The following is a 27,805-nucleotide window of genomic DNA, read 5'->3' as shown; positions in this document are numbered from 1 at the left end:
ATTGACCTCTAGCCTCCTGTGCAAGGAGTAGAAGAACTAGAAGCTTGGTTCAATCTCTGGAGGGTGAAGGGACCAGAATGTTAGATGTCTGACCATAAGCAAATTGCTTAATTTTCTGGCTTCTCAGACCTAAAACAAGATACTGGAACTTACCCCTCCTGGAGTGACCTACAGATAGTAACTGCCATGCAAGCTGTGTGTCCCTTCCCCAACCAGGTTGAGACAGGTAGCAGGACCAGAGAGACCTTAGAATAAGATGCAGCAACCCTACTCAGAACAACTCAAGTATTTGTGTAGGAGGTGTTAGCAAAAGCTTGCAAACTCTCCCCACCTCCCTCAGGTTTCTTTGTGTGGTCTTCTCTTCTTCTTCCTCCTCCACACCCTGCAGTGCCAGGCCCAGGCAGGAAAGGATGGAGTGGACTGCCTCACCCCTTTCTCCAGCCTGGGAGGAGCCAGCTGGCATCGACTGTAGTCAGGGACCACTGCCCACCTCTACCACAAGGGGTCAGCAGAGCGTCATGACTGCAGCCAGAGTTGTAAAGGGGGCTGGAGCAGGGGAGGGACAGCTTGGAGTGAGTGGGAGAGCGCCTGTATATTTCTTTATTAAATTCTTTTTAGAACCTTGAGTGTGACTGGTGTTGTTTTACCAACCTGTCTCCTGGGATGATGACAGAGGGAAATCCTGGATGCTGTTATCCCTAGCCCCAGGCCCCTAGTTTGAGTTTAAAGTGTGTGGGGGGGTGCTTTAGGAGCAAAGTTTGGTGAGTAGAACTGGGCCACTTCCAGTTAATCCTCAAACCAACCAGGAGATGGAGCTGGGGGAAGGGAGGAACGGGTTGAATCTCTTGCAAATCATTGGAGCTCTAAGAAAGGAGAGCTCAAGCTGGATTGGGGTGCCTAGCCGCTGGGCAGCCAGCTCTCTGTCTGGTGGCTCTTCCCAGGTCTCTGTCCCCCCAGGCCTGCACGTTCCAGCTGCCACGTGCTCAAGACAGGCCCACACAGCAGAGAAACAAAGACAGCCAAGTGATAGGGCTGCCAGCAGCCGCCTCGACATTTAGTAAATGAAATTCCATAGCTGAGTGTTGATTGGGGATGAACCGGTGGCCACCACTCGTAGGCATACTAGGCTCTATGCCAGGTACTGCTCGGGTGCAGTGGGGTCTCTTCCTTTCCCAATATACTTACCACTCCACCATTTACCCCCCTCCCCTGTCAGGTGAGCAGCTTACTGTAGGGGAGGGGAAGTCTGGAAGAATTTGTTTTTTTAAAGTGAGATTATAAATAAACCCCCACGGACCACAATTTTAAACAAACTTGTCAATCTGGGCTGCAGCAAAAGACGATGGAGGCAGCCTTGCATGTATTTCGGGTGGTATGACTCATGTGCATTACTTGTCTCCCCCAGGGAAGCAGCCTGCCCACCCACAAGTCACTGCTGCTCTGGCACCGCTGGGAACAGCTCCTGCACCCCTGCCTAAGGATGTCCCCCTCTCCTTTGTTACTGAATGGGAGAGCTGCCTGCCCCCTGCTCCCCTCTTTTAATTATATGCACACTGCCCTGGACCCCAGGCCTGATCATGAGCTTCTCTTGCCCCCTCCCCAACAGAATGCTCTGCCTTTTGCTGCTGCAGGATGGGGGCTGGGTGCACGCAAGGGACACGTGCATGGGGAGAGCATGCTCAGTGCAGGGGTGCACCCACGTGCGGCCTGCGCCTCTGTTCTCTGCCCCCCAGGTCCTTCTGTGAAGTCCAGGAAGAAAGCCCGTCACCAGACAAGGCTCCTGTTTCCTGTATGCACACGCCTTGATCACAAACCCCTCTGGTGGCCCAGAAACAACTGTGGGTGTACACGAGACAGATGCAGTTGGATATTACTGAACACGGGCACAGCGGTCACTCTTCGGGAGGTCTTAACAAACCACCCAGAGCCCGAATTCTTCACCCTGGATAGAAGCCAGGAAGAGAAACGGACTTATTTTAGCTTGGAAGTAGGGGGATACAAGCATGACCTCTCAGGCACCAGGGCATCCATATTGTTGGCGGTGTGCACAGTCAGCAAGGGCGTGACCACACACACACTCACCTGGACAACAGATCTGGGCACGTGGAGGGCCAGGACACACAGATCACCCCAACCAGAGAGAAGCGGATGCAGCTCCTCGACGAGAAGGGCCTCTCCAGCCTCTTAACCCCTACCCAGAGCCCCAGGAAGCACTACCTCTAGGCCCCCGCCCCGACCACCCCCCAGCACCAGAGTGAGAGCGGTGGGACCGTGGGGGTGACTCACCCGGCCTGGGGGCCAGGGAGCGCGGGGCGGAGCCAGGACGGCGGGCATGCGACACGGCCCGGCCCGCAGCCGCGCGCGGCCCCTTTAAGCGCCCCCGCCCCCTGGCTTCCCGGCTCCCGGCTTCCTTTCTCCGGGAGGCGCGGCCGGCAGGGCCCGGCGGCGGGGCGGGGGCGCGGGCGGCGGGGCGGGGGCGCGGGCTGCCCCTCCCCCGGTGGGCCGGGCCTGCGCCGCTTCCTGCAGGAGCGGCCGGGAGCCGCGCAGGGGGCGGGGAGAACGAGCGGCGAGCGGCGGCGGGGCGGCGCGGGGCGGCGCGGGGCGGAGGGCGCCCGAGGGCGAGCGGCCAGGCGGGCACGGCGGGTTCCGGGCCAGCCCCGGGGGTGGACGGTTGGCCGGGCGCGCGGAGCCGGGCCGGGGCCTTGCCGGAACCGGGCCGGGCAGCAGGGGCCGCCGCCGCCCGGGCCCGCCGCCCGCGCCCCCCACGCTGGCCCAGAGGGCTGCGGCCGCGTCGCCGCTGAGGATGTCCCGGAAGGGGCCGCGAGCGGAGGTGTGTGCGGACTGCAGCGCCCCGGGTAAGCGGGCCGGGCCGGGCCGGGGGCGGGACCGCGCAGCGAGGACACCGCCGGGCGGGCGCCGGGCCTGGCGGGAGCGCCGTGCGGGGCCGGAGGGCGGGGCGGGGCTGGGGGCTGCGGCCTCGGGCCTCGGGCCTCGGCCCCCGCCCGGGCCACTGCGGAGCCGCGTCCTTGGCCGGAGGGCCGGCCCGGGGGCCCCGCTCCCTCGCGTCCGTGGACGGACGAGGAAGGACATTCCCGGCGCCGCTCCCACCCCTCAGTGTGGGGAGGCGGGCGGCTCGCTCCCTCCCTCCCTCCCGCCTCAGTATCCAAACGGAAGCGCCAGCCTGGGGTGGCAGGAGGGCCGTGGCCGAGCCCGCGGGGTTTGGGAGAGTGCGGTTTTGTGTCATGTTGGTGCCACCCCCGCGTCTTGCACCTGCTGCTCGCGTGGTCTGCGCGCCGCGCCCGCCGGGGTGACTGAGGGCAAGGGGCAGAGAGCTGGGCAGATGGCCGGGGGGTGGGGTGGGGGCTCGGGTGCTGTGTCCTTCCCCCCCGGGCCCGGCCCCTGCTCCCTGGGGCTGGGGCTGGGGCTCCTCGCCGGCCGGGCCTGGTGTTAGGACCAGTCCAAGCCTGGGCATCTTCCCCAGGGACAGCCTCAGGCCGCCTGGTGACTGGGAGCAACTGGACTCAGCTTTCCCTGAGCTGTAGCAAGGTCCTTCTGGGAAGGTGGGCTTGACATGGCCTTAACCTGGACACTACAGAACACTACAGACACGACACTGCCTGCCCTCTAAGCCATTCAGAAATGGGTACGAGGGCAGCCCGGATTCCTGGGATGCCGCTGACTTCCTGGCTGTCTTTCCCGTGGTGTTTCCCTTCTTCCCAGCTAAGCCAGGTCCTGGCTGGTGTGAAATGCCCCTGACCTGCTGAGGAAGTGAGGATCACTGACCCAGAGGCTGCTGTCTCCTGGTGTGTGAGGACGCAGCCAGGGACAGGACTCAGCAGCTGGCTTGGGGAAAGGAAGCCCTGGCCCCAAGTACTCATCTCCCTGGGTTTAGCCCTGGTCAGGTTCAGGGGTTCTGTGAACTCCAGGGAAACTGGTGTGTTTGTGGGTGCTGTTTTTGTGCCTCCATAACTTCTGGTCACCCCTAGGGCAGACCCAGGACCCCCAACAGGTTGAGATCATGGTGATTCCAATGATTCCAAACTAGAATGTTTGGGAACTGTGGCTATAAGAGGCACAGTTACCCAGGCTAGTACCTCAAGACCTAGCACATTCTGAAGGGCCCTGAAGGAGCTGTTTTAAAGCATATGTACTTACCTCTAGTTAGCTAGAAACTCTTAGTCCCCTTTCCCCAGCCTCACTCAGGCAACCCTGGGGATAGAAGAGCGAAGAGAAGAGCTTCCTTTCTGTATGTTTGTCCCAGGCTGCCTTGTGCCTCTGCTGGATGGGCAGATCACAAGGGTGAGAGGTGTGGAGAGAATGAGTAGGGTTAGGTTGGGAGTGCTTGGTAGGTACCCTGGCAGGAGTGTGTATGGCTTTTAGTGCTATCTTTGTTTACAACATACTCCATAACCCACAGCAAGACTTTTTCTCTGAGTTTTTTTTTTTTTTTTTTTTCTCAAATGTGAGACAAAGAAGTGGGAGTTAGAATGGTTTTTGCAGGCCTTCCATCTGTGGTCTGTGATCCTAATTCTGGATGGGGTGGGGGGTATAGGGCAGCATCAGCAGTTGTCCTTTCTCCATTACATCAAACCCTGAGCCGTAAGCCTCTGTGTGTCCAGTGGGCAAATGTAATGGGCAGGAGTGGTATATCTCTGACAGGTTGAAGCTTCCATCCCCAGGGCTACTGGTGCCCAGGTAGCTCCTTTCCCCTGGAATCCAGACTGCAGATTGGGAAGGTGGTGAGAAGAGGAGGGTATTAAGGTGGTCAGGCTGCTGGCAGGGACTTCCTCATCAGCCTGTTCCAGCCTTTACATGGTGTCTGGCACATAGCAGTTACTTGCCAAGTGATTGGATGCTTGTCAGGACCCCAGCTGGTTACTTGCTGCTGCCCCAGAGCACACATTTTGACACCTGGAGTGGCATTTTCAGTCTGGATGCTATATAAGGACAAGCCACAAAGACAGACATGAGGGAACCCAAGCCCAGACCTACCCTCTTAATGTCATAGGCTTCTCAGTGTGATGAAACTCTGCAGTCCTGACCCAAGAAGTGGGAGTGTGGTGTTTGTTTTGTGATGGTTGGTAGTCTTGAGGCAAAAGATGACATGCAGCTTCACCCCAAAGGGGCCCCTGTCTTCCCTCTACCCCCAAGCCTAGGCACACAGGTGACAGATGTGACTATATCAAGAGGTGCATGAACGTGACTTAGCCGCAATGGTAGCTGGTGTCACCTTATAGGTTCCCATCTGTGTCCCTATGTGACCTGGGAGTCCAAGAGAGGAGGAGGGGCCAGGGAGCCTCTCCTCCATGCACCTTCCCACCCACCCAGTCCCAGCCCTGCCTGAGTTGCCTGGTCCAGATCTTTCTTTCTTTTTTTTTTAATTTCCTTATTGGGGGATTAATGTTTTACAGTCGACAGTTTGTACATGCATAACATTTCCCAGTTTTCCACATAACAGTACAACCCCCACTAGGTCCTCCTCTGCCACTGTGTTCCAGGACCTGAACCCCACCCCCACCCCAGAATCTTTTACTTTGGTGTGATACACCAGCTCCAGTCCAAGTTCTGCTTAGTGTTTTCTCTACTGACTTTGTTTTTCAACTTCTGCCTGTGAGTGAGATCATCCCATCTTCATCCTTCTCTTTTGGACTTATCTCGTTTAATATGATTCCTTCAAGCTCCATCCAAGATGGGCTGAAAACAGCAAAATCACCGCTTTTAATAGCTGAGTTGTATTCCATTGGGTACATATACCACAACTTACTCAGCCACTCATCTGTTGTTGGACACCTGGGTTTCTTCTAGGTTTTGTCTATTATAAATTGTGCTGCTATGAACATAGGTGTACATAGATCTTTTTAGATGGGTGTGTTTAGAACTCCCCCACCCTCCACCACCCCCCCACGCACCACCAGCACCACGGAATGAAGTAGCATCTCATTGTCTTTATTTGCATTTCTCAGACAATCAATGACTTGGAGCATTTTTTCATGTTTGTTGGTCTTTCAGATCTCTTCTGTAGTGAATATTTTGTTCATATCCTCTCCCTGTTTTTGGATGGGGTCATTTGTTTTCTTGTTGTGGTCCAGATCTTTCAAGGGCCTACTTCTCACCCATAGACCTCCAACTCAGCCTTTCCCTGTGGTAGCCCCCAGCACCAGAGTGATGGTGCCTTGGGTGAGCAAAGCGGGTCATCACCTAGGGATATGTTCCAGGACAACCTCAGGTCATTTGTCTCTTCAGGATGTAGATTGTAGGGTGAGGTGAATGGTGGATTTTTCTTCTCCTTTTTTTGAGGTATAATAGTAGTATCCTCCCTTATTCAAAGTTTCCTTCTGTAGTTTCAGTTACGTACCATTACCAGGGCCTGGAAACCATACATACAGTAAGATATTTTCTTTGGGGAAGAAGGAGATAGCACCATTATTAGTACAACGCCTGAAGCACTGAGATCTCAGGTTCATTCCTCAGTACCACCATAAACCAGAATTTTTTTGTTTTATTGCTGCTGCTGCTGCTGCTGCTGCTGCTGTTGTTATTTTACCAGAGCACTGATCAGCTCTGGCTTAGGTGGTGTGGGGGACTGAACCTGAGACTTTAGAGCCTCAGGCATGAGAGTCTCTTTGCATAACCATAATTTTATCTACCCCATTCCATAAACCAGAATTGAGCAGTGCTCTGGTTAAAAATGACGTATTTAGGGAGCCTGGCTGTAGCGCAGCACGTTAAGTGCAAGTGGCGCAAATTGCAAGGACCAATGGAAGGATCCCGATTCAAGCCCCCGGCTTCCCACCTGTAGGGGACTCACTTTACAAGGGGTGAAGCAGGTCTGCAGGTGTCCATCTTTCTCTCCCCCTCTGTCTTCCCCTCCTCTCTTCATTCCTCTCAGTCCTATCCAACAATGATGACAACAGTAATAACTACAATAAAACAAGGACAGCAAAAGGGAATAAATACTTTAAGAAAACTTTTTTAAAACGTATATATTTAAACAGATGACATTCACATAACTTTTATCACAGTATATTGTTATGATAGTATTAGTTACAGTGCCTAGTTTATATGTTAAGTTTTTAATATATTTATTTATTTTCCCTTTTTGGTTGCCCTTGTTTTTTTATTGTTGTTGTAGTTGTTAATGTCATTATTGTTAGACAGGACAGAGAGAAATGGAAAGAGGTGCGGAGACAGAGAAGGGGAGAGAAAGATAGACACCTGCAGACCTGCTTCACCGCCTGTGAAGCGACTCCCCTGCAGGTGGGGAGCCGGGGGCTTGAACTGGGATCCTTCCGCAGGTTCTTGGGCTTTGTGCCGCCTGCACTTAACCCACTGCGCTACCGTCCAACTCTCAGTTAAGTTTTATCATCAGTAGAGACCAGATCCTAACATACCTGGTAGACATGCATTACCATGTGGATAGACCCTGGTTCAAGCCTCCAGTCCCCACCTGAAGGAAGGAAGCTTCACGAGCAGTGGAAGCAGTGCTGCAGCTGTCTCTCCTGTCTCCCTCTCCCCTCTCTATATCTATCTACCTTTCTTTCTTTCTTTCTTTCTTTCTTTCTTTCTTTCTTTCTTTTCCTTCTTATCAGAGCACTGCTTAACTCTGGCTTATGGTGATAGATACAGAGAATTGGACTGGTACCCCAAGGCCTTAGGCATGAAAGTCTGTTTGCATAACCATTATGCTATCTTCTCCCAAACCCTCTCTATATTGCTGTCTCTCACCATCCAAAGACAAAGGAAAGAAAAATGACAACAGGGGACCAGGTGGTGGCACACTTGGTTGAGTGCACAGGACCTGAGTTCAGGCCCCCAGTCCCACCTGCAGGGGGAAAGCTTTGTGGGTGTTGAAGCAGTGTTGCAGGTGTCTATCATCTTTCTGTCTGTCTCTCTCTGTCCCTCTCTCTCTGTCTCTCTCTCTCTCTCTCTTCCCCCCCTCTCCCTCTCCCTCTCCGTTATAACCAGAGCACTGTTCAGCTCTGGTTTATGGTGGTGTGGGGATTTAACCTGGAACTTCGGAGTCTCAGGAATGAGAGTCTCTTTGCATAACCATTACGCTATCTACCCCCACCTTTCTTTCTCCCTCTCTCTCACCCCCTTTCCTCTCGATTTCTGGCTGTCTCTAATACATAAATAAATAATTTTTAAAAAATATTTATTTATTTTCTTCTTTCTGTTGCCCTTGTTTTATTGTTGTGGTTATTATTGTTGTTGTTATTGATGTCGTTGTTGTTGGATAGGACAGAGAGAAATGGAGAGAGATGGAGAAGACAGAGAGCAGGAGAGAAAGATAGACACCTGCAGACCTGCTTCACTGCTTGAGAAGCGACTCCCCTGCAGGTGGGGAGCTGGGGCTCGAACCAGGTTCCTTATGCTGGTCTGTGCGCTTAGCACCACATGCGCTTAACCCACTGCGCCACCGCCTGACTCCCAAATAATTTTTTAATTCCCTTTTGTTGCCCTTGTTGTTTTTTATTGTTGTTATAGATGTCGCTGTTGTTGGATAGGACAGAGAGAAATGAAGAGAGAGGGAGAAGACAGAGAGGGGGAAAGAAAGATAGACACCTGCAGACCTGCTTCACCGCCTGTGAAACAACTCCCCTGCAGGTGGAGAGCCGGGGCTCGAACCGGGATCCTTTCGCCAGTCTTTTCGCTTGGCGCCACATGCGCTTAACCCATTGCGCTACTGCCCGACTCCCCCAAATAATTTTTTAAAAAGAAAAATGACCTGGTCCAGGAAGTGGCGCAGTGGTAAAGCATTGGACTCTCAAGCATGAGGTGCCAAGTTCAACCCCCGGCAGCACATGTACCAGAGTGATGTCTGGTTCTTTCTCTCTCTCCTCCTTTCTCATTAATAAATAAAAATAAATTTAAAGAGAAAGAAAGAAAAATGACAACTGGGAGTGATAGAGTTGTACAGGCACCAAACTCCAGTGACAACCCTGGTAGTAGGACAACAGAAAAATTATCACTGGTATATATGAATCAATGTGAAACTTCTTTTTACCAGAGCACTTTTTTTTTTTTTACCACTGGCTTATAGTGGTGCCGGGGATTGAACCTCAAGCATGAGAGGGTTTTTTTGTTTTAATATTTATTTATTTTCTCTTTTGTTGCCTAAGTTGTTTTTTATTGTTGTAGTAGTTATTATTGTTGTTGTTGTTGGATAGGACAGAGAGAAATGGCGAGAGGAGGGGAAGACAGAGAGGGGGAGAGAAAGATAAGACACCTGCAGACCTGCTTCACCGCCTGTGAAGCGACTCCTCTGCAGGTGGGGAGCCGGGGGCTCAAACCAGGATCTTTATGCCGGTCCTTGCACTTCGCAACATGAGAGGGTTTATTTACTTTTATTTTTATTTATTATTGGATAGAAACAGAGAGAAATTGAGAGAGGGAGGGGAGATAGAGAGGTAGAGAGACACCTGCAGCCCTGCTTCACCACTTGTGAAGCTTCTCTCCTGCAGGTGGGGACCAGGGGCTTGAACCCAGGTCCTAGTGCACTGTCGTGTGTGCACTTAACCAGATGCACCACCACCACCTGGCCCCCTCATTTATTTATTTTCCTCCTCCAGGGTTATTGCTGGGCTCGGTGCCTGCACCATGAATCCACCGCTCCTGGAGGCCTTTCCCCCCCCCCTTTTGTTGCCCTTGTTGTAGCTTTGTTGTGGTTATTATTATTGCCCTTGTTGACGCAATTCGTTGTTGAATAGGACAGAGAGAAATGGAGAGAGGAGGGCAAGACAGAGAGGGGGAGAGAAAGATAGACACCTGCAGACCTGCTTCACCGCCTCTGAAGCGACTCCCCTGCAGGTGGGGAGCCGGGGGCTCGAACCGGGATCCTTACGCCGGTCCCTGCACTTTGCACCACATGCGCTTAACCCACTGCACCACCGCCCGACCCCCCATTTATTTATTTTTTACCAGAGCACTGTTGACCATTATACTATCTACCCTGCCCCGAAGTTTGTTATTTATTTAATTTATTTATTTATTATTGGATAGAAACAGAGAGAAATTGAGAGGGGAGGGGGAGACAGAGACACCTGCAGACACCACTCATGAAGCTTTCCCCTTGCAGGTGGGAACCAGGGCCTTGAACCCAGGTCCTTGTGCACTCTAGTGCATGAACTTGACCAGGTGCACCACCACCTGCCCCCCAAACATTTTATTTATTTATTAATGAGAGGGATAAAAGGAGAGAGAGAGAGAAAGAGAAAGAATCAGATATCCACCTGCTTGGGACCTCATGCTTGAGAGTCCAACACTTTGTCCTTTGCACCACCATTATAGGATTCAGTGCTATCTAGTTTTGAGCATGGGTATCCTATTGTGTCTTCCTAGTGCGTTAGCGGGAATACTGTATGCATCACATACAGCAAAAGGCCCACAGCTTACTGTCTGCCTGGTGAGTCTTTATCACGGGCGCTCGGTGCCTGCTGCTCACAGCGGTCATCTTTCTGTTTTGCTTGGTTTTAATTTACTTCTTTCTCTTTGGTCAAGAGAGATAGTGAGGAGAGAAAGAAAAACACCTGCAGCATTCATGAAACTACCACCCCTTAATGGGGGTGGGGGTGAGGGCTAGAACCCGGGTCCTCAGGCATATGGTGTGTGTGTGCTCTACCTTGTATGCCACCACCTGACCCCTAGCCTGGTGAGTCTTAAATGTGTATATATACCTGTAGTAATCCTCCACTTCTAACAAAAGCACTCTAGGGTGCTTTTTTTATGTCTCTGCCCCTCATCCATGCCCCCAGTTGACTACCATTCTGATCTTTAACCCCATGAATTACTCTTTCAAGATGGTGGATTTCTCCCTGATGTCCAGTATGGATCTGGACCTTAAATCAAGAGAAGCTGGCTTTTGTAGCAGACTTACTAATACTGGAGGCTACTAATAACTTTGGGTGGTGACATGAATTTACCTAGTGAGAGTCTTCATGGGGTTGGCATTAGTTAATATCCCAAGACTTCTCATGACACTTGCCCTCACATACCAGACCTGGTCCTGATAAGAGGCAGAAGCCCAGGGGTAGGGTTAACAGGAATCTGAGGTCACCACATCCCTTAACCCTTGTGTTCCCTGTCTCTTTTGCACCATGCTTGATCCAGGGAACTTTTTGGGGAGGGGAGGTTTGGGGGGGCAAGAATTCCTTCATAGTATGTCACAATAGCAATTTGACTTTTGGAAACCCTTCCTGGTCCATATATATTTTTTTTTTCCCCTTTTGTTGCCCTTGTTGTTTTAGTTATTGTTGTTGATATCATCGTTGTTGGATAGGACAGAGAGAAATAGAGAGAAGAGGGGGAGAGAAAGATAGACACCTACAGACCTGCTTCACTGCCTTGAAGTGACTCCCCTGCAGGTGGGGAGCCGGGGGCTCAAACAGGGATTCTTATGCCGGTCCTTGCGCTTTGCACCACATGCACTTAACCCACTGCGCTACCTCCCGACTCCCTAAGTCTTTTAAAAATATTTTATTTATTTTAAATAGAGAGAGACAGACTGAGATCAGAGCTCTGCTCAACTTGGACTTATATGGTGGTGCTGGGGATTGAACTTGGGACTTCAGAGCCCCAGGCATGAAAGTCTCTTTGCATAACCATTATGCTATCTCCTCAGCCCTCCTGGTTCTTCTTTTTAGGACCTGGCTTAGGTGGGGCTTTAGGGATGCCTGCTGGGGGATGCCTGAGGCCCCTCAGGCAGAAGGAGTAGGTGAGTAGGTTATGGGTTTAGGGTGGGGCTCCTCATCTCTGTCACCCAGACCTGAGCCGGTACCATTGTGTCCCAGACCAGGACAGTGTTCCCTGCTACCCATCTTGTTTTTTGTTTTTTTTTTTTTATTTAAGAAAGGATTAATTAACAAAACCATAGGGTAGGAGGGGTACAACTCCACACAATTCCCACCACCCAATCTCCATATCCCACCCCCTCCCCCGATAGCTTTCCCATTCTCTATCCCTCTGGGAGCATGGACCCAGGGTCATTGAGGGTTGCAGAAGGTAGAAGGTCTGGCTTCTGTAAATTGCTTCCTCGCTGAACATGGGCGTTGACTGGTCGGTCCATACTTGCTACCCATCTTGTTTTAGGTCACAGTGGAAAAGTGGGAGAACTTCTGCTCCAGGCAGGGAGAGTGCCGAGCAAAGAACCTGGACCATGTTTCCCAGGTCCTGGTCTTCTGGTTACTGCCATGTCCAGGGCCTCACCCCTGTCTGGTCTGGCTCTGGATATCTGGTCATTCTTTCCAAACCTGGCCTCCCCAGCAGGGTCACAGACCTGGGGTGGAGACCTCAGCGTCAGCCCATTTATGATCCTGTCCTGGGCGGCTCCCTGCTTACAGGAAACCCCACCATTTCAACAAGAGGAATTTAGGCTGCGTCATTTCCAGCTTCCTGCCAAGGCTGTTGGAGGTAGCTGGCGGGCAGACCCCTGACCCACTGGTGTTTGGGAGTGGGGGAGGGAACTTGCCATGTTTGGGGGCACCTCTTTGGATAAAGTCAACACAAAAGTGTGCCCTCAAGCTCATCCTCTTGGCACAGTTAATGGGTCCTTAGAATCCCTTCCCTGGAAGGTGTATGCACATCCCTCTGCTACCCTGTGGGTAGTATCTAAAGAAACCCAGAATCAACTCACTGAGCCCCTCTTTCATTTCCTGTCTCTACACAGCAGAGGGGACATTCTCAGTGGGCAGAGCTCAGGCTGGGCCTGACTCAGTCTCATCACAATTCTCTAGGGCACATTGATGACAGTCCTTAGGGGGACAGTCAGAGAAGTGCCTTCTGGTTGGAAGAGGCTCTCATCCCAAACCTGGGGGGGTGGGGAGACACACACTACACTCCTGATATCCCCAGGGGACTACAAAGCAGGCACAGAGCCAGCAACCCCCACCCCCCAGAACAGAGCTTCCTGAGCTGGGGCGGGGGCCTGGACAGAGCACAGTGTCCTAGGAGCGGCGCCCTGCCCCCACTCTGAGCGGCACACAATGGCTGCTTTCTCCCCCATGACCTTTCCACAGCCTGCGTTGTATGCAGTTTCCCCTCCCCCTCTCCCAGGGGGACTGGGATGGGTGGCATCTCCCTTGCCCTTGAGAAGGACCCCTGGAGCTCCCACCCTGTCAGCCCCCCCACTCCTGTTTCCAAAATCCACTACTGCCCAAGAAGTGGAGAGTGGCCTCCAGGGCTCTCAGCATTTCCTAAGGGCTGTCCCGTTCTGGGCAGGGGAGGTGGGACAGTGGTGGGCATGGACACAGCGTGCTGCTCTCTGGCATTCGAGTGCCTAGGTCTGCATCTTAGTGACCCCAGTCATTAGCTGTATGACCTTGAACAAGCCTTTGAACCTCCCTGAGCCATTGTTTCCTCATCATTAAAATAGGGAAGGCCAACACTTCTCTATAACCCAAAAGTTATAAAAGACACCATATGGGAGTTGGGCGGTAGCGCAGTGGGTTAAGTGCACGTGGCACGAAGCACAAGAACCGGTGTAAGGATCCCGGTTTGAGCCCCTGGCTCCCCACCTGCAGGGGAGTCACTTCACAAGCGGTGAAGCAGGTCTGCAGGTGTCTATCTTTCTCTCCCCCTCTCTGTCTTCCCCTCCTCCCTCCATTTCTCTCTGTTCTAGCCAGTAACAATGACATTAATAACAACAATAAAAAACAAGGGCAACAAAAGGGAATAAATAAATATTTAAAATGTTTTAAATTTATATTTATTTATTTTCCCTTTTGTTGCCCTTGTTTTTTATTGTTGTTGTTATTAATGTCATCGTTACTGGATAGAACAGAGAAATGGAGAGAGGAGGGGAAGACAGAGAGGGGGAGAGAAAGACACCTGCAGACCTGCTTCACCGCTTGTGAAGTGACTCCCCTGCAGGTGGGGAGCTGGGGGCTCGAACCGGAATCCTCACGCTGGTCCTTTAACTTTGTGCCGCGTGCACTTAACCCGCTGCACTACCACCTGACTCCGTATTTATTTATTTTTAATGAAGGAGACACAGAAATATAGAGCTACCAGAGCACTGTTCAGCTCTGGTTTATGGTAGGGCTGGGGATTGAACCTAGGACTTTGGAGACTCAGGCATGAAAGTCTTTTGCATAACCATTATGCTGTCTCCCCAGCCCAATTTTTTTACTTTCTGCAGCCACCCACCCCACTGACCAAGAAGAGGCCTGTGGTCTGCCAGGACAAATGCAGGAGGCCTCAGAAGGGGCCATAGGTCAGACAGGTGGTGCTGACCCAGGGGACAGTGGGAGGGGCTGGGGATATTGCACCCCCTGGTGGATTCCTGCCTTCCTGGGAAAGGGCAGAGGCAGCACTCCTGTCCCTGGGGAAAGACTGTGGCAAAGATGTGCAGGAAAGGGCATGGCTTTTATCAGCGGCTGGCTGCAAGCCTTTGGGGCAAGCCCTCCCGCTGTAGTTTAGTTTTTTATTCAGTAACTGGCAGCCGAAGGTCCCAGCTCCCTGCCTTTTCAGGGACTGAGTGAATGGATATGTGTGTATTGAGAACGATTTTTACATTTTTTTTTCACTTGGTGTCAAAATGAATGGTATGGATGCAGAATGCACCAAGTAGAAAGAACCATGCTTTAAATTTTGACTTGCAGCATTCTGTTTTTCATGTTCAGAAAGTAGTTAATACGTTTCACAAGGCATTCAACACTTTTATTATAAAATTGGTTTTATGTTAGATGATCTTGCCCAGCTGTAGGCTAACATAAATGCTCTGAATACCCTGGAGTTTGGCAAGGTACATTAAGTGCATTAAGAAATACTTTATGTACTAACGGGAAGGAAGGCTGAGAAGCAGAGCATCAGTCTGTCACCTGAGATGCCAGGAATCAAACTCAGCACCTCAGGTTTGAAGGTCTAGCACTTTATATACTGTGCCACCCCTCAGGATGCACATTTATTATTGTTATTATTATTATTATTATTATCTTTATTTGATAGAGATAGCCATAAGTTGAGAGGAAGGTGGCGATAGAAAGTGAGAGAGGGGGAGTCGGGCAGTAGCACAGTGGGTTAAGTGCACGTGGCACAAAGTGCAAGGACCGGCATAAGGATCCCGGTTCAAACCCCCGGCTCCCCACCTGCAGGGGAGTCACTTCACAAGCAGTGAACCAGGTCTGCAGGTGTCTATCTTTCTCTTCCCCTTTCTCTCTTCCCCTCCTCTCTCCATTTCTCTCTGTCCTATCCAACAACGATGACATCAATAATAACAATAATAGCTACAATAACAAAATAAGGACAACAAAAGGGAATAAATAAATATTTCTAAAAAGAAGAAGAAAGTGAGAAAGACAGAGAGACACCTGCAGCTCTGCTTCACCACTTGTGAAGCTTTCCCCCTTCAAGTGGGGTCTGGGGGCTTGAACCTGGGTCCTTGCACACGATAACATGTGTGCTCAACCAGCATGCTGCCACCCAGCCCCACGTATTTTTTTTAAAAAACTTTTAAAAAATATCTTTATTGGGGAATTACTGTTTTACAGTCAACAGTAAATACAGTAGTTTGTACATATATAACATTTCCCAGTTTTCCACATAACGATACAACCCCCACTAGGTCCTTTTTTATTTCGTATTACTAGGTAGTTTCACCACAAGAGTTCTTTGCTGAACCAGTTGAGCTATCTACCTGGCAGCTTCAGATGGGTTTATTGGGGGGCCAGGCAGTGGCGCACCTGGTTAAGTGCACACGTTGCAGTGCACAGGGTCCCAGGTTCAAGCCCCTGGTTTCCTGCCTATAGCCTCACAAGTGGTGAGGCAGGGCTGCAGGAGTATCTCTGTTTTCCTCTTCCTCTCTATCTCCCCCACTCTTCTCAAATTCTCTTGGTCTCTATCCAATAATAAATAAATATATTTTTTTAAAAATGGGTTTATCAGGAAGATCTGTGTTAAGCCTCGGGTGGGAAGAGCTGTTCAGGAAGCCCTTCCTCTGACTGGCTCACCCTTGTCCCCGCCCTGCAGACCCTGGCTGGGCCTCCATCAGCAGGGGTGTGCTGGTGTGTGACGAGTGCTGCAGTGTTCACCGGAGCCTGGGACGCCACATATCCATTGTGAAGCACCTTCGCCATAGCGCCTGGCCTCCCACGTTGCTGCAGGTATGGGGCTGGGCCACTGGTTCTCCCTTGCTGGCAGAGTAGTGTACTGAGCACAGGGTCTTGCCCCCCGCCCAACACACACGCATGCACGCACGCACGCACGCTCACACGCACCTGCCTGGATTCTGCAGCTTGCAGGGGACAGCAGCCACCCAGGAAAGAACCTCACCCTGACTTTTTCCACCCATCCACTGGCCCATTCAGAGGGGAGAGGCAGGTCAGTAGCCATACAGACCTGAACTCTCTTCTAGCCTGGCCACTTCCTGACCTGTCTCTGTAACGCTGAGCAAGTCACTTTCTCTCTCTTGAGCCTTGGTTATGTTCCCCACAACCAAGTGCTAAACTGGCCTACCTGGACGGAGGTGGCAGTGCCAGCCACGCAGTAGATCCCTTGGTGCTGTTTGTAGACGTGCCAGTTGCAGCGAGTTGCTGGGCAGTGTTTTCCCCAGTGCCCAGCACACAGTGGGCAGTCTCACTTGGCATTTCTTTCCTGCAGATGGTGCACACACTCGCCAGCAACGGGGCCAACTCCATCTGGGAGCACTCCCTGCTGGACCCCGCGCAAGTGCAGAGCGGTCGGCGCAAAGCCAACCCCCAAGACAAAGTCCAGTGAGTTGGGGTGGTGGGCAGGAGCTGTAAGGTCTGGGACTTGGGTCTGGGAGGTAGTCCGGTGACTAGCCTCTCCTGCTCTGTTCCCACTTTCCTCCTGTATGTCCCAAACAGTCCCATCAAATCAGAGTTCATCAGGGCCAAGTACCAGATGCTGGCATTTGTGCACAAGCTCCCCTGCAGAGATGATGATGGTGTCACCTCCAAAGACCTCAGCAAGGTTTGAGGGCCCCCACAGTGAACGGGTGGGCCTCTCCTCTTCTCACCCCAAGTCAGCCAGGCGAGGCCGGCGAAGAGAGTGGGCACAGTGGAGGGCAAGATGGCTTGGTTGGGCTGCGTGAGGTCACACCACTCAACTCCCAAGTAGGCACACGTGGATGAACTCTAGCTTCCAAAAGCTGGGGAGACATGGGGTAGCTCTGTTTCCTCATCTGTACAAAGGGAAAGAAGGGGGTAGACCTGCCTTGTAGATAACAGTTCCAAATAGAACGCGCAGCGCATGGTAGATGATAACAGGGCAGCTGTTACCGGCATCGACTCCTAGTGGGAAGCCCTCTGCCCTCTCTGACAACCCAGTTTCCACAGGCCCCTCGGAGCTGGTAAGAGTCTGAAGATTTGCCTGGACTTGGTACAGCTCAAGGGGGGGAGCCTTGTGCACACGCGTATTTGTCGCATACTCTGCTCCTTGCAGCAACTGCACTCAAGCGTGCGGACAGGCAACCTGGAGACATGTCTGCGCCTGCTGTCGCTGGGCGCCCAGGCCAACTTCTTCCATCCAGAGAAGGGCACCACACCTCTGCACGTGGCTGCCAAGGCCGGGCAGACACTGCAGGCCGAGCTCCTTGTAGTGTACGGGGCTGACCCTGGCTCCCCTGATGTTAATGGCCGCACACCCATTGACTATGCCAGGTGAGGGCCTGCTTCAGGGCGAGGCTCAGGCAGTTGGCGGGAATGGGCTGCTGCTGCTGAGCTGAGCCATGCACCCTCTCTACAGGCAGGCGGGGCACCACGAGCTGGCAGAAAGGCTAGTCGAGTGCCAGTATGAGCTCACTGACCGGTTGGCCTTCTATCTCTGTGGACGCAAGCCAGGTGAGCAGAGTGAGGCAGGCAGTGGGACCCAGACACACCCCAGCAGCAGGTGCCATGGTGACACAGCCGGCTGGGGAACAGTGTTGCTAGGCAACTGGCTCCTGTGAAATTGCTGCAGGCTCAAGGCTGCAGCACATCGGGGTAGGGAGCAGGGTGGGGGGCATAACTTCCGGCCAGGGCTCTTAGGGTTGAACCTCCCTGTTCCCTCTTCTGACACTTCTGGGTGCAAGCCTTCCTCCTAGCAGTGAGGTGGGTTCCCAGATGCCAAGGCCACCCAGCACCAGTGACTTGGCATTTTTATTTTTGTTCAGATCACAAGAATGGGCATTACATCATCCCCCAGATGGCTGACAGGTGAGTACCCACCTGATGCTCCTTCCCAGAGGCTGCTGGGTGTCATGCGGTGCCTGGCTCCCAGAGCCCTCGCCCTCGCCCTCCCACTCCCCAGGCTTTAGGGGTCTGGAACCCCAACCTCCCACCCCCAAGGAACTGGAGATAAGCATTTCGCACTCCAGTCCTTACTCCTTAATGGCGGAGGCCCCACGGAGGTAAAGCACACGACCAGCACAACCTGAGCCCCTTGCCTGTCAAGTACTTGGATCCTGAATATAAGGAACATCCCCTAAGAGCAGAGAATTGCTGAATTATGAACCTGGTGATGCTTATCTCACTGTAAAAAGCTCACATAGATAAGCCCTGCTCTTCAGTGAAGAGATAGTGGGCTCCAGAGATTTCAGTTTGGCATCACTGACCAGGTCTCTGTGGTGTTCTTAGAAGGTGGGGGAAAGAGGTCACAGGCCATTCTGCCTGTGATCAGACCAAGTGAGAAGCCCTCTGCCTGGGTGCCCAGGTTCTGAGGGAAATCCCCAGCCACACATCCAGCTCAATGGATGGGTGCTAGTGCCATCTGGTGGCTACCTATGAAGACCACATCTTCCTGCAGAACTGTGCCTGCTGGTCTGGATCTAGGGAGAGGGAACTCCCTTTCTCCCCAGATGCCTGCAAAGGCAAATTGGGGTGGTAAGGTCTGGGCTTCTCAGGTCACTGAACTCAAAACACCCTCTGTTCTGAGACTCCAAGACTATTCCTTCCTTCTCTGATCTGACTGCCTGGCTTGTGTGGTGTGTATGTGTTAAAACACATGTGGGCATGAGCTTAATGAAACGTTAATGGGGCATTGCCAGTGCCAGCTGCTGATCTTGGCACAGGGACAGAGGTAACTTACATGTAACTCCTTCCCTTAAGAGCTGACAGTCCAGAGAAGGAGGCAGACTCACCAGATAGCCGTAGCCCAATATGAGAAGTTCAGCAGGACAGGCAAAAAGGCATGGATTGTTAGAAATACTTTGCCAGGGCACCAGGAGGCAGCACACTTAGTGGAGCGTGCATGTTAACAGTACACAAGGACCTGGGTTCAAGCCGAGGCCTCCACATGTCGGGAAAAAACTTCATGAGTAGTGAAACAGTGCTGCAGGTCTCTGTCTCTCCTTCTTCCCTCTCAATTTCTCCCTATCTCTGTCCATAGTAAGTAAACAAACAAATATAAAGGGAAAAATTATCTAGGGTGGGGGAGATAGCATTAATGGTTACGCAAAAAGGTCCTCATGCCTGAGGCTCCCAAGTTCCCAGGTTTGATCCCCCACACCACTATAAGCCAGAGCTGTGCAATGCTCTGGTAGGAAGGGAAAAAAATGGAAAGAAAGAAGTATTTTTCCAGGGGGGTCGGGCGGTAGCACAGCGGGTTAAGCGCATGTGGCATCAAGCACAAGGACCGGTGTAAGGATCCTGGTTCAAGCTCCCGGATCCCCTCTTGCAGGGTAGTCGCTTCACAAGCGTTGAAGCAGGTCTGTAGGTGTCTCTCTTTCCCCCTCTCTGTCTTCCCCTCCTCTCTCCATTTCTCTCTGTCCTATCCAACAATGACGACATCAATAACAACTACTATAAAAAAACAACAGGGCAACAAAAGGGAAAATAAATAAAACAAAAATTTTTTTTAAGTATTTTGCCAGAAACTCAGGCAGCCTGCACAGCTGGAGCACTGTGAGAGACAGGGACTTGGTGGAAGAAAACTAGAGTCTTGGCAGGGGAGAGTGTCAGAGTCCTGGAGCCCCAGTAAGAGCACCAGCCATCCTGGAGGCAGAGAAACCCCAGGCATGGCCGTGTAGAGTGTTTCACCACTTCCTGACTGTGGCTTTAGATAGGTCCCACTTTACCGCTGAACCTTGGTCACCTCACCTGAGAGTGAAGATGTCCATATATATGTTTCTGGGCTGATTTAAGTAGCTGGGGAAATAGCTCAGGTGACAGAGTACAAGACTTGCACACACTGTACTCCTGGTCTGGCATCCCATACATCAGAATGAGGTTCTGCCTTCTCTTTCTTTCTCCATCTCTCTCTCTCTAGCTCATTTGATATAATTAAATGAATTTTTTAAAGAGAGCTCAGTGGGAGTTGGGTGGTAGTGCAGCAGGTTAAGCACGGGTGGCACAAAGCAAAAGGACCTAAATAAGGATCGCATTTCGAGCCCCCAGCTCCCCACCTGTAGGGGAGTCGTTTCACAGGCGGTGAAGCAGGTGTGCAGGTGTCTATCTTTCTCTCCCCCTCTCTGTCTTCCCCTCCTCTCTCCATTTCTCTCTGTCCTATCCAACAACGACATCAATAACAACTACAATAATATAACAACAATGAAAAACAAGGGAAAATAAATAAGTTATAAGTTAATTTAAAAAGAAGGGCCGGGTGGTGGCGCACCTGGTTAAGCGCACATGTTATAGTCTGCAAGGACCCAGGTACAAGCCCCCGGTCCCCACCTGCAGGGGAGAAGCTTCACGAGTGGTGAAGCAGTGTTGCAGGTGTCTCTCTCCCTGTCTATCACCCCCTTCCCTCTCAATTTCTGGCTGTCTCTATCTAATACATAAATAAAGATAATAAAAAAAATTTAATAAATAAAAATTAAAAAGAGAGCTCAGTAAGACTATGCACGCAAAGCATTTAGTTTAGTTTTAGTTTTTTTATTTGTTTGTTTGTTTTTTAGACAGAAAGAGACCACAACACCAAGCTTCCTCCAATGCAGTGGGTGCTGGGCTGTGCACACGGCAAAGCAGAGAGCTCTTTTGTTACAGTATCTCAAACATACCTGTTATTATGGAAGTACTTTAAAGACCCAGGATGATGCAGACAGATGTAGCAAAAAGATTAGCCTGGCTACTGGGTGGGAAAGGGATTTTAGTGCAAGAAACAGTAAATTTCATGTATGTGTGAGGCACCAGGTTCAGTCCCTGACACCACAGATAATGGAGTGGTGCTCTGTTCTTTCATGAAATAAATACATAAATATGTATGGAAATAGCATCTGTCACAAAAGCCTAGACAGGAGCAATGGCAGAAACTATGGAAGCCTAGTCAGGACTTATGGGTGAGAGAGGTGACCTCCAGGAGCTGAGGTTGGTGCTGGGTGAGTGAGTCACTGAGAGAGGCAGTCGGCTGAGGGGGGTGATGGTGGAGAAGGGGAGTGAGCTCACTTTTGCACACTTGGACCATGGTGTGTACACAGAGATGGGTTTGAGCTTGACTTGGGAAGGTGTGTGCTGTTGGGTAACTGCTGCCTCTGTCCTGTTCTTCCCTCTGCTGCCTTCCTCTGGAGTTAGATCTCGGCAAAAGTGCATGTCACAGAGGTATATGGTGCCTGCTAGGAGCAGGAGTGGGCTCTGGAGGCCGGGTGGGGCTGGGAGGTGCTTGGTGTGTAGCATCTGGGGCGTCATCTCCCTGGGATCCCTGCATGTTTGGGAGGTCACCGCCAGGGACCTGGCCTCCTCTCATGACTGGCCTTTCCCCTGCCCTCTGCTCCCCTCGGTCCCATCTGCCTCCTTTGCTCACAGCCTGGACCTGTCTGAATTGGCCAAAGCTGCCAAGAAGAAACTGCAGGCGGTGAGTGCTAAGACAAGGCCTGACACTTGGATCGCTCCCACCTCTGACCAGACGCTTCCACATTCCAGTAGCAGCCCCGTCCTCTGACATCACCACATCCCCTTTTCTAAGTCTGATCTGCTCTTCACTCAGGCCTCCCCCAATCTCTTCTCTCCATCTCCTGCCCTGTGTCTTTGACCTTGGACCTCCCCTCCAGAAACTCTTTAAGATCCTACCTACCTCCACACCTGACCTGTGAGGGAACTTGCTGGTCTGGTCTCATCTTTCTTCTGTCCTCTCCCACTTGGAACTCAGTGAACAGACTCTTACCCCAGTTTCTAGTTCTGAGGGACACAAACCATTTCTTGTTTCTATGACATCTTGGTGAGCTGGCCTTGGTGGTATGTAGGGCTAGTTAATCTGGCCTGACTTGTCTCTTCTCTCTGCCTCCAGCTTAGTAATCGGCTTTTTGAGGAACTGGCCATGGATGTGTATGATGAAGTAGATCGAAGAGAAAATGATGCGGGTGAGGCCAGGGGCAATGGGACAAGGGTACTTTGCTGCCCAGTGAAGGGCTAGGACCGAGTGCGGCTCTCAGGCCCATCTACTAGGACTGAGAAGGGACACCTAGGGCTGCCACTGCTTGGCAAGCCTGCAGATAAGCCCCTGGCAGCTGTGAGCCAGCCTGGCAGCTTCCCCAGCCCTCTGAGTGCTGAGCTGGAGGCAGCTGGCCTGTCCCCCTGCCCCACCCCCAGGCTGGGCTCATCTCTGCGGCAGCCTCCCACTTTGGCTGGCTCCCCAGGCCTGCTCCACCCCTACATCACTTCTTCCTGGCCACAGCCAGATTCAAGCCCAAAGTCTGGGTGGGAACTGGTGAGGAGTGTCCTTGTTCTTTTTGTCAGTCCCCAGCCTTCTCTGACCCAGCCTGGCTTTGTGTGAAGACCACCCGTTTTGAACATCAGTACTCAGTGGGTGTGGGGGGAGGAACTAGGAAAGCTGAGCTCAGCACTTTTCGTGGCCACGGTGGATGAGCCGCTCCCTGCCCCTCCCCCACAGTGTGGCTGGCTACCCAAAACCACAGCACCCTGGTGACTGAGCGCAGTGCTGTGCCCTTCCTGCCTGTGAACCCCGAGTACTCGGCCACGCGGAACCAGGTGAGGAGGCTGACGGCGGGGGGGGCGGGGAGGGGATAGTCCCCTCCTAGAGTTGAAGTTCTGGGCCTTTTCTTTGCTTGGCCACTGCTTCTGGGCTGGAGCCTGGGCTGCCCCACCCCACCCCTCGTAAGGCCTCTCGGGGCCCAGCTGGCACTGGGATTTGGTAATAGGAAAGAAGTTATTCTTCTGAGCACCTGGTAAGCAGCCTCTGGGGGGCTGTTCTGTGTTCTCCCTGAGGGCTCCCCCAGGCACCCTGAATCTCTGTTATCCCTGGCAGGGCACTGGAGCTGGGATGGTTTAGCCATGGTTAAATGAGATAGATGCCAGAAAGGCCCTCTCATGCCAGCTGGGTCCTTTGTGCTTTGCAGGGGCGGCAGAAGCTGGCACGCTTCAATGCCCGAGAGTTTGCCACCCTGATCATTGACATTCTCAGCGAGGCCAAGCGAAGACAGCAGGGCAAGAGCCTGAGCAGCCCCACAGGTGGGTAGGGTCTGCATGGGGCTCATCTTCTCCCCCTGGCTACCTTAAGAGGTTGGCAAGAGCGGTGGGCCATGTGACTGGGCCCTGAGTGACTGGCTTGTGTCCTCAGACAACCTTGAGTTGTCGGTGCGGAGCCAGAGTGACCTCGACGACCAGCACGACTACGACAGTGTGGCCTCAGACGAAGACACCGACCAAGAGCCCCTGCGGAGTGCTGGCACCGCTCGGAACAACCGTGCCAGGGTCTGAGCGCTCCCCCTTCCCGGCCCTGCCCCAGGCCCCCGTCTAACCCTGCTCTCACCTCACGGCCTGGGGCTCCTGGGGACCGGTGGGCTGGTGCCCTGCCCTGAGAGCTGATCGGCTTGTGTGTTGCTCTGCAGAGCATGGACTCCTCAGACCTGTCCGATGGGGCCGTGACGCTACAGGAGTACCTGGAGCTGAAGAAGGCGCTGGCTACCTCCGAGGCAAAGGTGCAGCAGCTCATGAAGGTCAACAGCAGTTTGAGTGATGAGCTCCGGAGGCTGCAAAGGGAGGTGAGGGCTGCAGGCATGATGGGAACAGGAGCCGGTCTCCCACAGCTGGGAGGCACCAGTTGGACCCCTCCCCCCAGTTCCTGACCCCACTCTGCATTCTCAGATCCACAAACTACAGGCAGAGAACTTGCAGATCCGGCAGCCACCAGGGCCAGTGCCCACCACTCCACTCCCCAGCGAACGGGCAGAACACACACCCATGGGGCCCAGTGGGAGTGCCCACCGCAGGGACCGGCAGGCCTTCTCTATGTATGAACCGGGCTCTGCCCTGAAGCCCTTTGGAGGCCCACCTGGTGACGAGCTCACCACTCGGCTACAGCCTTTCCACAGTGCTGTGAGTTGCCTGTGGGTCCCAGGGTGGTAAGGAGGCAGGGCTGAGGCTGCCTGGGGCCTCCATGACATCACTGTGCTCACTCAGGAGCTGGAGGATGACGCCATCTACTCAGTACATGTTCCTGCTAGCCTTTACCGGGTAAGCAGGCCCTGGGGAGGTGGGTCCGTTTCTGCAGCTAGCCTCTGAGCCCCAGTGAGCACCGGGTTTTGTTCTGGATGCTGGACAGAAGAGTGACCAGAAAGCTGGAAATGGGTGGCAGGGAGGGGCGAGACTGACTGACTCCAGCCCTGCCTGGGTTTCAGATCCGGAAGGGGGTGTCAGCCTCAGCTGTGCCCTTCACTCCCTCCTCCCCACTGCTGTCATGCTCCCAGGAAGGAAGCCGCCACGCGGTAATGCTCCCGTCCTCAGTGCCCAAGGGAGATGTGAGTGGGAGGTGTTGGGAAGGGCTGTGGATTCATGAACACACACCTCACCTACCACTCCTCCCCTGCAGAGCAAGCTCTCCCGTCATGGCAGCGGTGCTGACAGCGACTATGAGAACACGCAAAGTGGGGACCCGCTGCTTGGGTGAGGACCCTGGGGGAAGGAGGATGAGTGGGCCCCCCCCCCCCCAGGTCTGTGAGGATGTAAGCAGGTGGCCTGATGGTCAGAATGGCTCTCTTTCTAACCCGGGCTTCAGACTAGACGGGAAGAGGTTCCTCGAGCTGAGCAAGGAGGAAGATTTCCACCCGGAATTGGAAAGCCTGGATGGAGACCTGGACCCTGGCCTCCCCAGTACAGAGGATGTTATCTTGAAGACGGAGCAGGTCACCAAGAACATCCAGGAACTGTTACGGGCTGCCCAGGAGTTCAAGCATGACAGGTGCGGGTGTGGGGCACAGGGTCCTGGCAGCTTCGGAGGTGTGCATCACGGCGAACCCTCCCTGAGACCCCTTCCTTGACCTCTCCCCTTCCCCAACAGCTTTGTGCCCTGCTCAGAGAAGATCCATTTGGCTGTAACTGAGATGGCCTCTCTCTTCCCAAAGGTAAAGAGGCCAGAGAGGTGCCTGATCCTGAGGGCGTCAGGGTGGGGCAGGTGGAGCAGAGCCTGCCTGCCACCTGGGTGGAGACCTGGGTATACCAGGCTGTGGTCCCAGCTCATGGTCTGAAGTCCAAAGCCCAACTCCCTCCTCCCTCCCCGCAGAGGCCAGCCCTGGAGCCTGTGCGCAGCTCCCTGCGGCTGCTCAATGCCAGCGCCTACAGGCTGCAGAGCGAATGCCGGAAGACAGTGCCTCCCGAGCCTGGCGCCCCTGTGGACTTCCAGCTGCTGACTCAGCAGGTGATCCAGTGCGCCTATGACATTGCCAAGGCTGCCAAGCAACTGGTCACCATCACCACCCGAGAAAAGAAGCAGTGACCACTCTCCCTGTCCCCTCACCCACCCTGGGACCTCACTGGCTATGGGAGCTGGGCCACTCCAGACACTAATCCCCACCCCAAAAGAGCCGCTGGCACAAGTGCCCTTAGTGCTGCCCCTTTCCCCTGGCAGCCAGGCGCCTGGATGCCTGCCCCTCCCCCTTCAGCTCCCAAGGATGGGGAGGTGGGGTGGCAGGAGCTCCTGTCCCCCACATTCCACGCACCTCCCCTGTACATAGCATCCCCTCCTATAGTGTGCAGGGGCCTACAAGGCATCACTCCCAGCCCCTCGCCCTTTGGGGCACCCTTAGCAAAGGGTCAGGCAGAGACACTCCGAGTGGGCAGTTCCCCTACGTGCATCCCACCCCCATGAGCCAGTTCAGCCCTGTTGGGGGCTGAGTGGGGGCATCCTTCTCCTTTGTACATAACCTCTGGGTGTCCTGCCCTGTAGCCACCAGCCCCCTCTGCTGCTCTCCTCTAATGCCAAATGGCCCCAGCTAGCGCACAGGCCCACCCAGCCTGTGTTCCCGGGGTCCCAGCAGCAAAACACTGGAAAATCTTTTTTTTTTTTCTTTATTTTTCCTCTCCCTCCTCTCGTCCACCTCTTAATTTTAACATTGTGGTAGCTGAGTGTCCCTGCGTGCCTGCGTGTGAGTGTGCGGGACGGCAGTGCCGTTCTGGAGGCCTGGCTCATCTCGAGCTTTGTGAGAGGTGAGGGTCCAGAGCAGCAGGACCATCTCCCCTTTCCTGGGGCCAGGGACAACTGGGGCAAGCAGCTGGGGCCCAGCCTGCTGCCTACCCTCCTCTATGCCCGTTCTCTGTGAACTTAGAAACCACTCCCTCCATCTTTTCTTCCCCTCCCTTGCGGAGAGGGAAAGTGCTGGCTGGGGCAGAGAACTGAGCACCTGAGCCTGGGGCTGGCTCCCCGGGGTCCCCAACTCAGATGGAAGTCCCTTCCTATAACCTCTGAGAGGCCAGCATCTGCACCTGTGGTGACTGGGTACGTAGCACCTGGGCTGCAGCCTGGGAAGGCTGGAGAGGCAGATGGCAGAGCCTTCAAGCTCTTCCCCCCCCATCCCACCTGCCTGGGGCCAGGCTCTACCTGTGTGGTGGTGGGTGGGCTGACTGCCAAAACGTGTGTCATGTACATTTGTATCAAAAAATAAATAAGTGACCATGTGCTGTTTGTGATGCTCAGGGAATTAGAGGAACTGTGTGGTAGATACCATAATGGCTACGCAAAGAGACTCATGCCTGAGGCTTCAGAGTCCCAGGTTCAGTCCCCTGCACCACCATAAGACAGAGCTGAGCAGTGCTCTGGTTTTAAAAAATAAAAAGAATTTAAAAAAGGGGGGGGGGGTCTGGGTGCTGGGCGGTAGCACAGCGGGTTAAACATGTAAGACGCAAGGAACCAAGGAACGGTGTTAAGGACCCCAGTTTAAGACCCCGGCTCCCCACCTGCAGGGGAGTCGCTTCACAAGCGGTGCAGCAGGTCTGTAGGTGTCTTATCTTCCTCTCCCCCTGTCTTCCCTCCTCTCTCAATTTCTCTGTCCTATCCAACAATGACACCAGTAACAACAATAATAATAACAAAGATAACAAGTGCAGCAAAAGGGAAAAAGTAGCTTCCAGGAACAGTGGATTCGGAGTGCATCAAAAAACCCTGGAGGCCAAAAAAAAAAAAAAAAAAGGGCCAGGAGATGGCACAGTGGATAAAGCACTGGACTCTCAAGCATGAGGTCTCAAGTTCAGTCCCTAGCAGCACATGCATCTGGGTGATGTCTGGTTCTTTCTCTCCTATCTTTCTCATTAATAAAATCTTTTTTTAAAAAAATGGAGTCAGGCGGTGGCGCAGCGGGTTAAGCATACATGGTGCCAGGTGCAAGACTGGCCTAAGGATCCTGGTTCGAGCCCCTGGCACCCCACCTGTAGGGGAGTCACTTCACAATTGGTGAAGCAGGTCTGCAGGTGTCTGTATTTCTCTCCCGTCTTCCCCTCCTTCTTCTAGCATTTGCCCTTCTTCCGTAGCCAGTCAACAGCGGCAGGTTGAGCCTGATGTAAAGTTTCGAGACCTTTGAATCTGGAGAGGTGGCAGTCATTGACTATGTGGGTCATAGTCTGTCTGGAGCCGCAGGGGCAGTTCGGGTCGTCTCTGGCTCCCCAGCGATGGAACATAGCGGCGCACCGGCCATGGCCTGTTCGATAGC

General features: G+C 53.1%; 1 protein-coding gene and 1 long non-coding RNA gene across 3 annotated transcripts; one reads left to right on the top strand and one right to left on the bottom strand.

The window, feature by feature from the left end:
* Positions 1–1,858: 1,858 nt before the first annotated feature.
* On the bottom strand, positions 1,859–2,377 carry LOC107522364 (uncharacterized). Its single transcript, XR_001601451.2, has 2 exons — positions 2,083–2,377; positions 1,859–1,942 (listed from the first exon to the last, which is right to left on the bottom strand). It is a non-coding gene; the product is annotated as an uncharacterized LOC107522364 (long non-coding RNA).
* Positions 2,378–2,523: 146 nt separating this feature from the next.
* On the top strand, positions 2,524–26,777 carry GIT1 (GIT ArfGAP 1). 2 transcript variants are annotated; one of them, XM_060204075.1, is made up of 21 exons: positions 2,524–2,855; positions 15,964–16,097; positions 16,594–16,706; positions 16,821–16,926; positions 17,398–17,615; positions 17,701–17,795; positions 18,107–18,149; positions 21,444–21,470; positions 21,675–21,723; positions 22,156–22,228; positions 22,759–22,856; positions 23,225–23,336; positions 23,446–23,579; positions 23,717–23,869; positions 23,973–24,203; positions 24,288–24,341; positions 24,506–24,592; positions 24,697–24,770; positions 24,883–25,065; positions 25,165–25,228; positions 25,387–26,777. In XM_060204075.1, the coding sequence occupies exons 1-21, from the start codon at positions 2,804–2,806 to the stop codon at positions 25,597–25,599; spliced, it is 2,313 nt and encodes a 770-aa protein (XP_060060058.1). In that variant the 5' UTR covers positions 2,524–2,803; the 3' UTR covers positions 25,600–26,777. The 2 variants fall into 2 exon arrangements, with proteins under 2 accessions (XP_060060058.1, XP_060060057.1); XM_060204074.1 differs by lacking the exon at positions 21,444–21,470 and having other exon boundaries at positions 2,525–2,855.
* Positions 26,778–27,805: the final 1,028 nt, after the last annotated feature.

The sequence above is a fragment of the Erinaceus europaeus genome, chromosome 12 (genome assembly GCF_950295315.1).
Source record: "Erinaceus europaeus chromosome 12, mEriEur2.1, whole genome shotgun sequence".
NCBI classification, from domain to species: Eukaryota; Metazoa; Chordata; class Mammalia; order Eulipotyphla; family Erinaceidae; genus Erinaceus; species Erinaceus europaeus.
The sequence above is the reverse complement of the archived record's forward strand: the minus strand, read 5'-3'. Positions and strand labels throughout refer to the sequence as shown.

What these genes read in the sequence shown, in the direction of transcription:
- GIT1 (XM_060204075.1), top strand. Translation starts at nt 2,804, where the DNA reads ATGTCCCGGAAGGGGCCGCGAGCGGAGGTGTGTGCGGACTGCAGCGCC. An exon ending in GAGCCTGAGCAGCCCCACAG is followed by an intron (nt 23,337 to 23,445) that starts GTGGGTAGGGTC and finishes TTGTGTCCTCAG; the next exon opens with ACAACCTTGAGTTGTCGGTG. An exon ending in TCCGGAGGCTGCAAAGGGAG is followed by an intron (nt 23,870 to 23,972) that starts GTGAGGGCTGCA and finishes CTGCATTCTCAG; the next exon opens with ATCCACAAACTACAGGCAGA.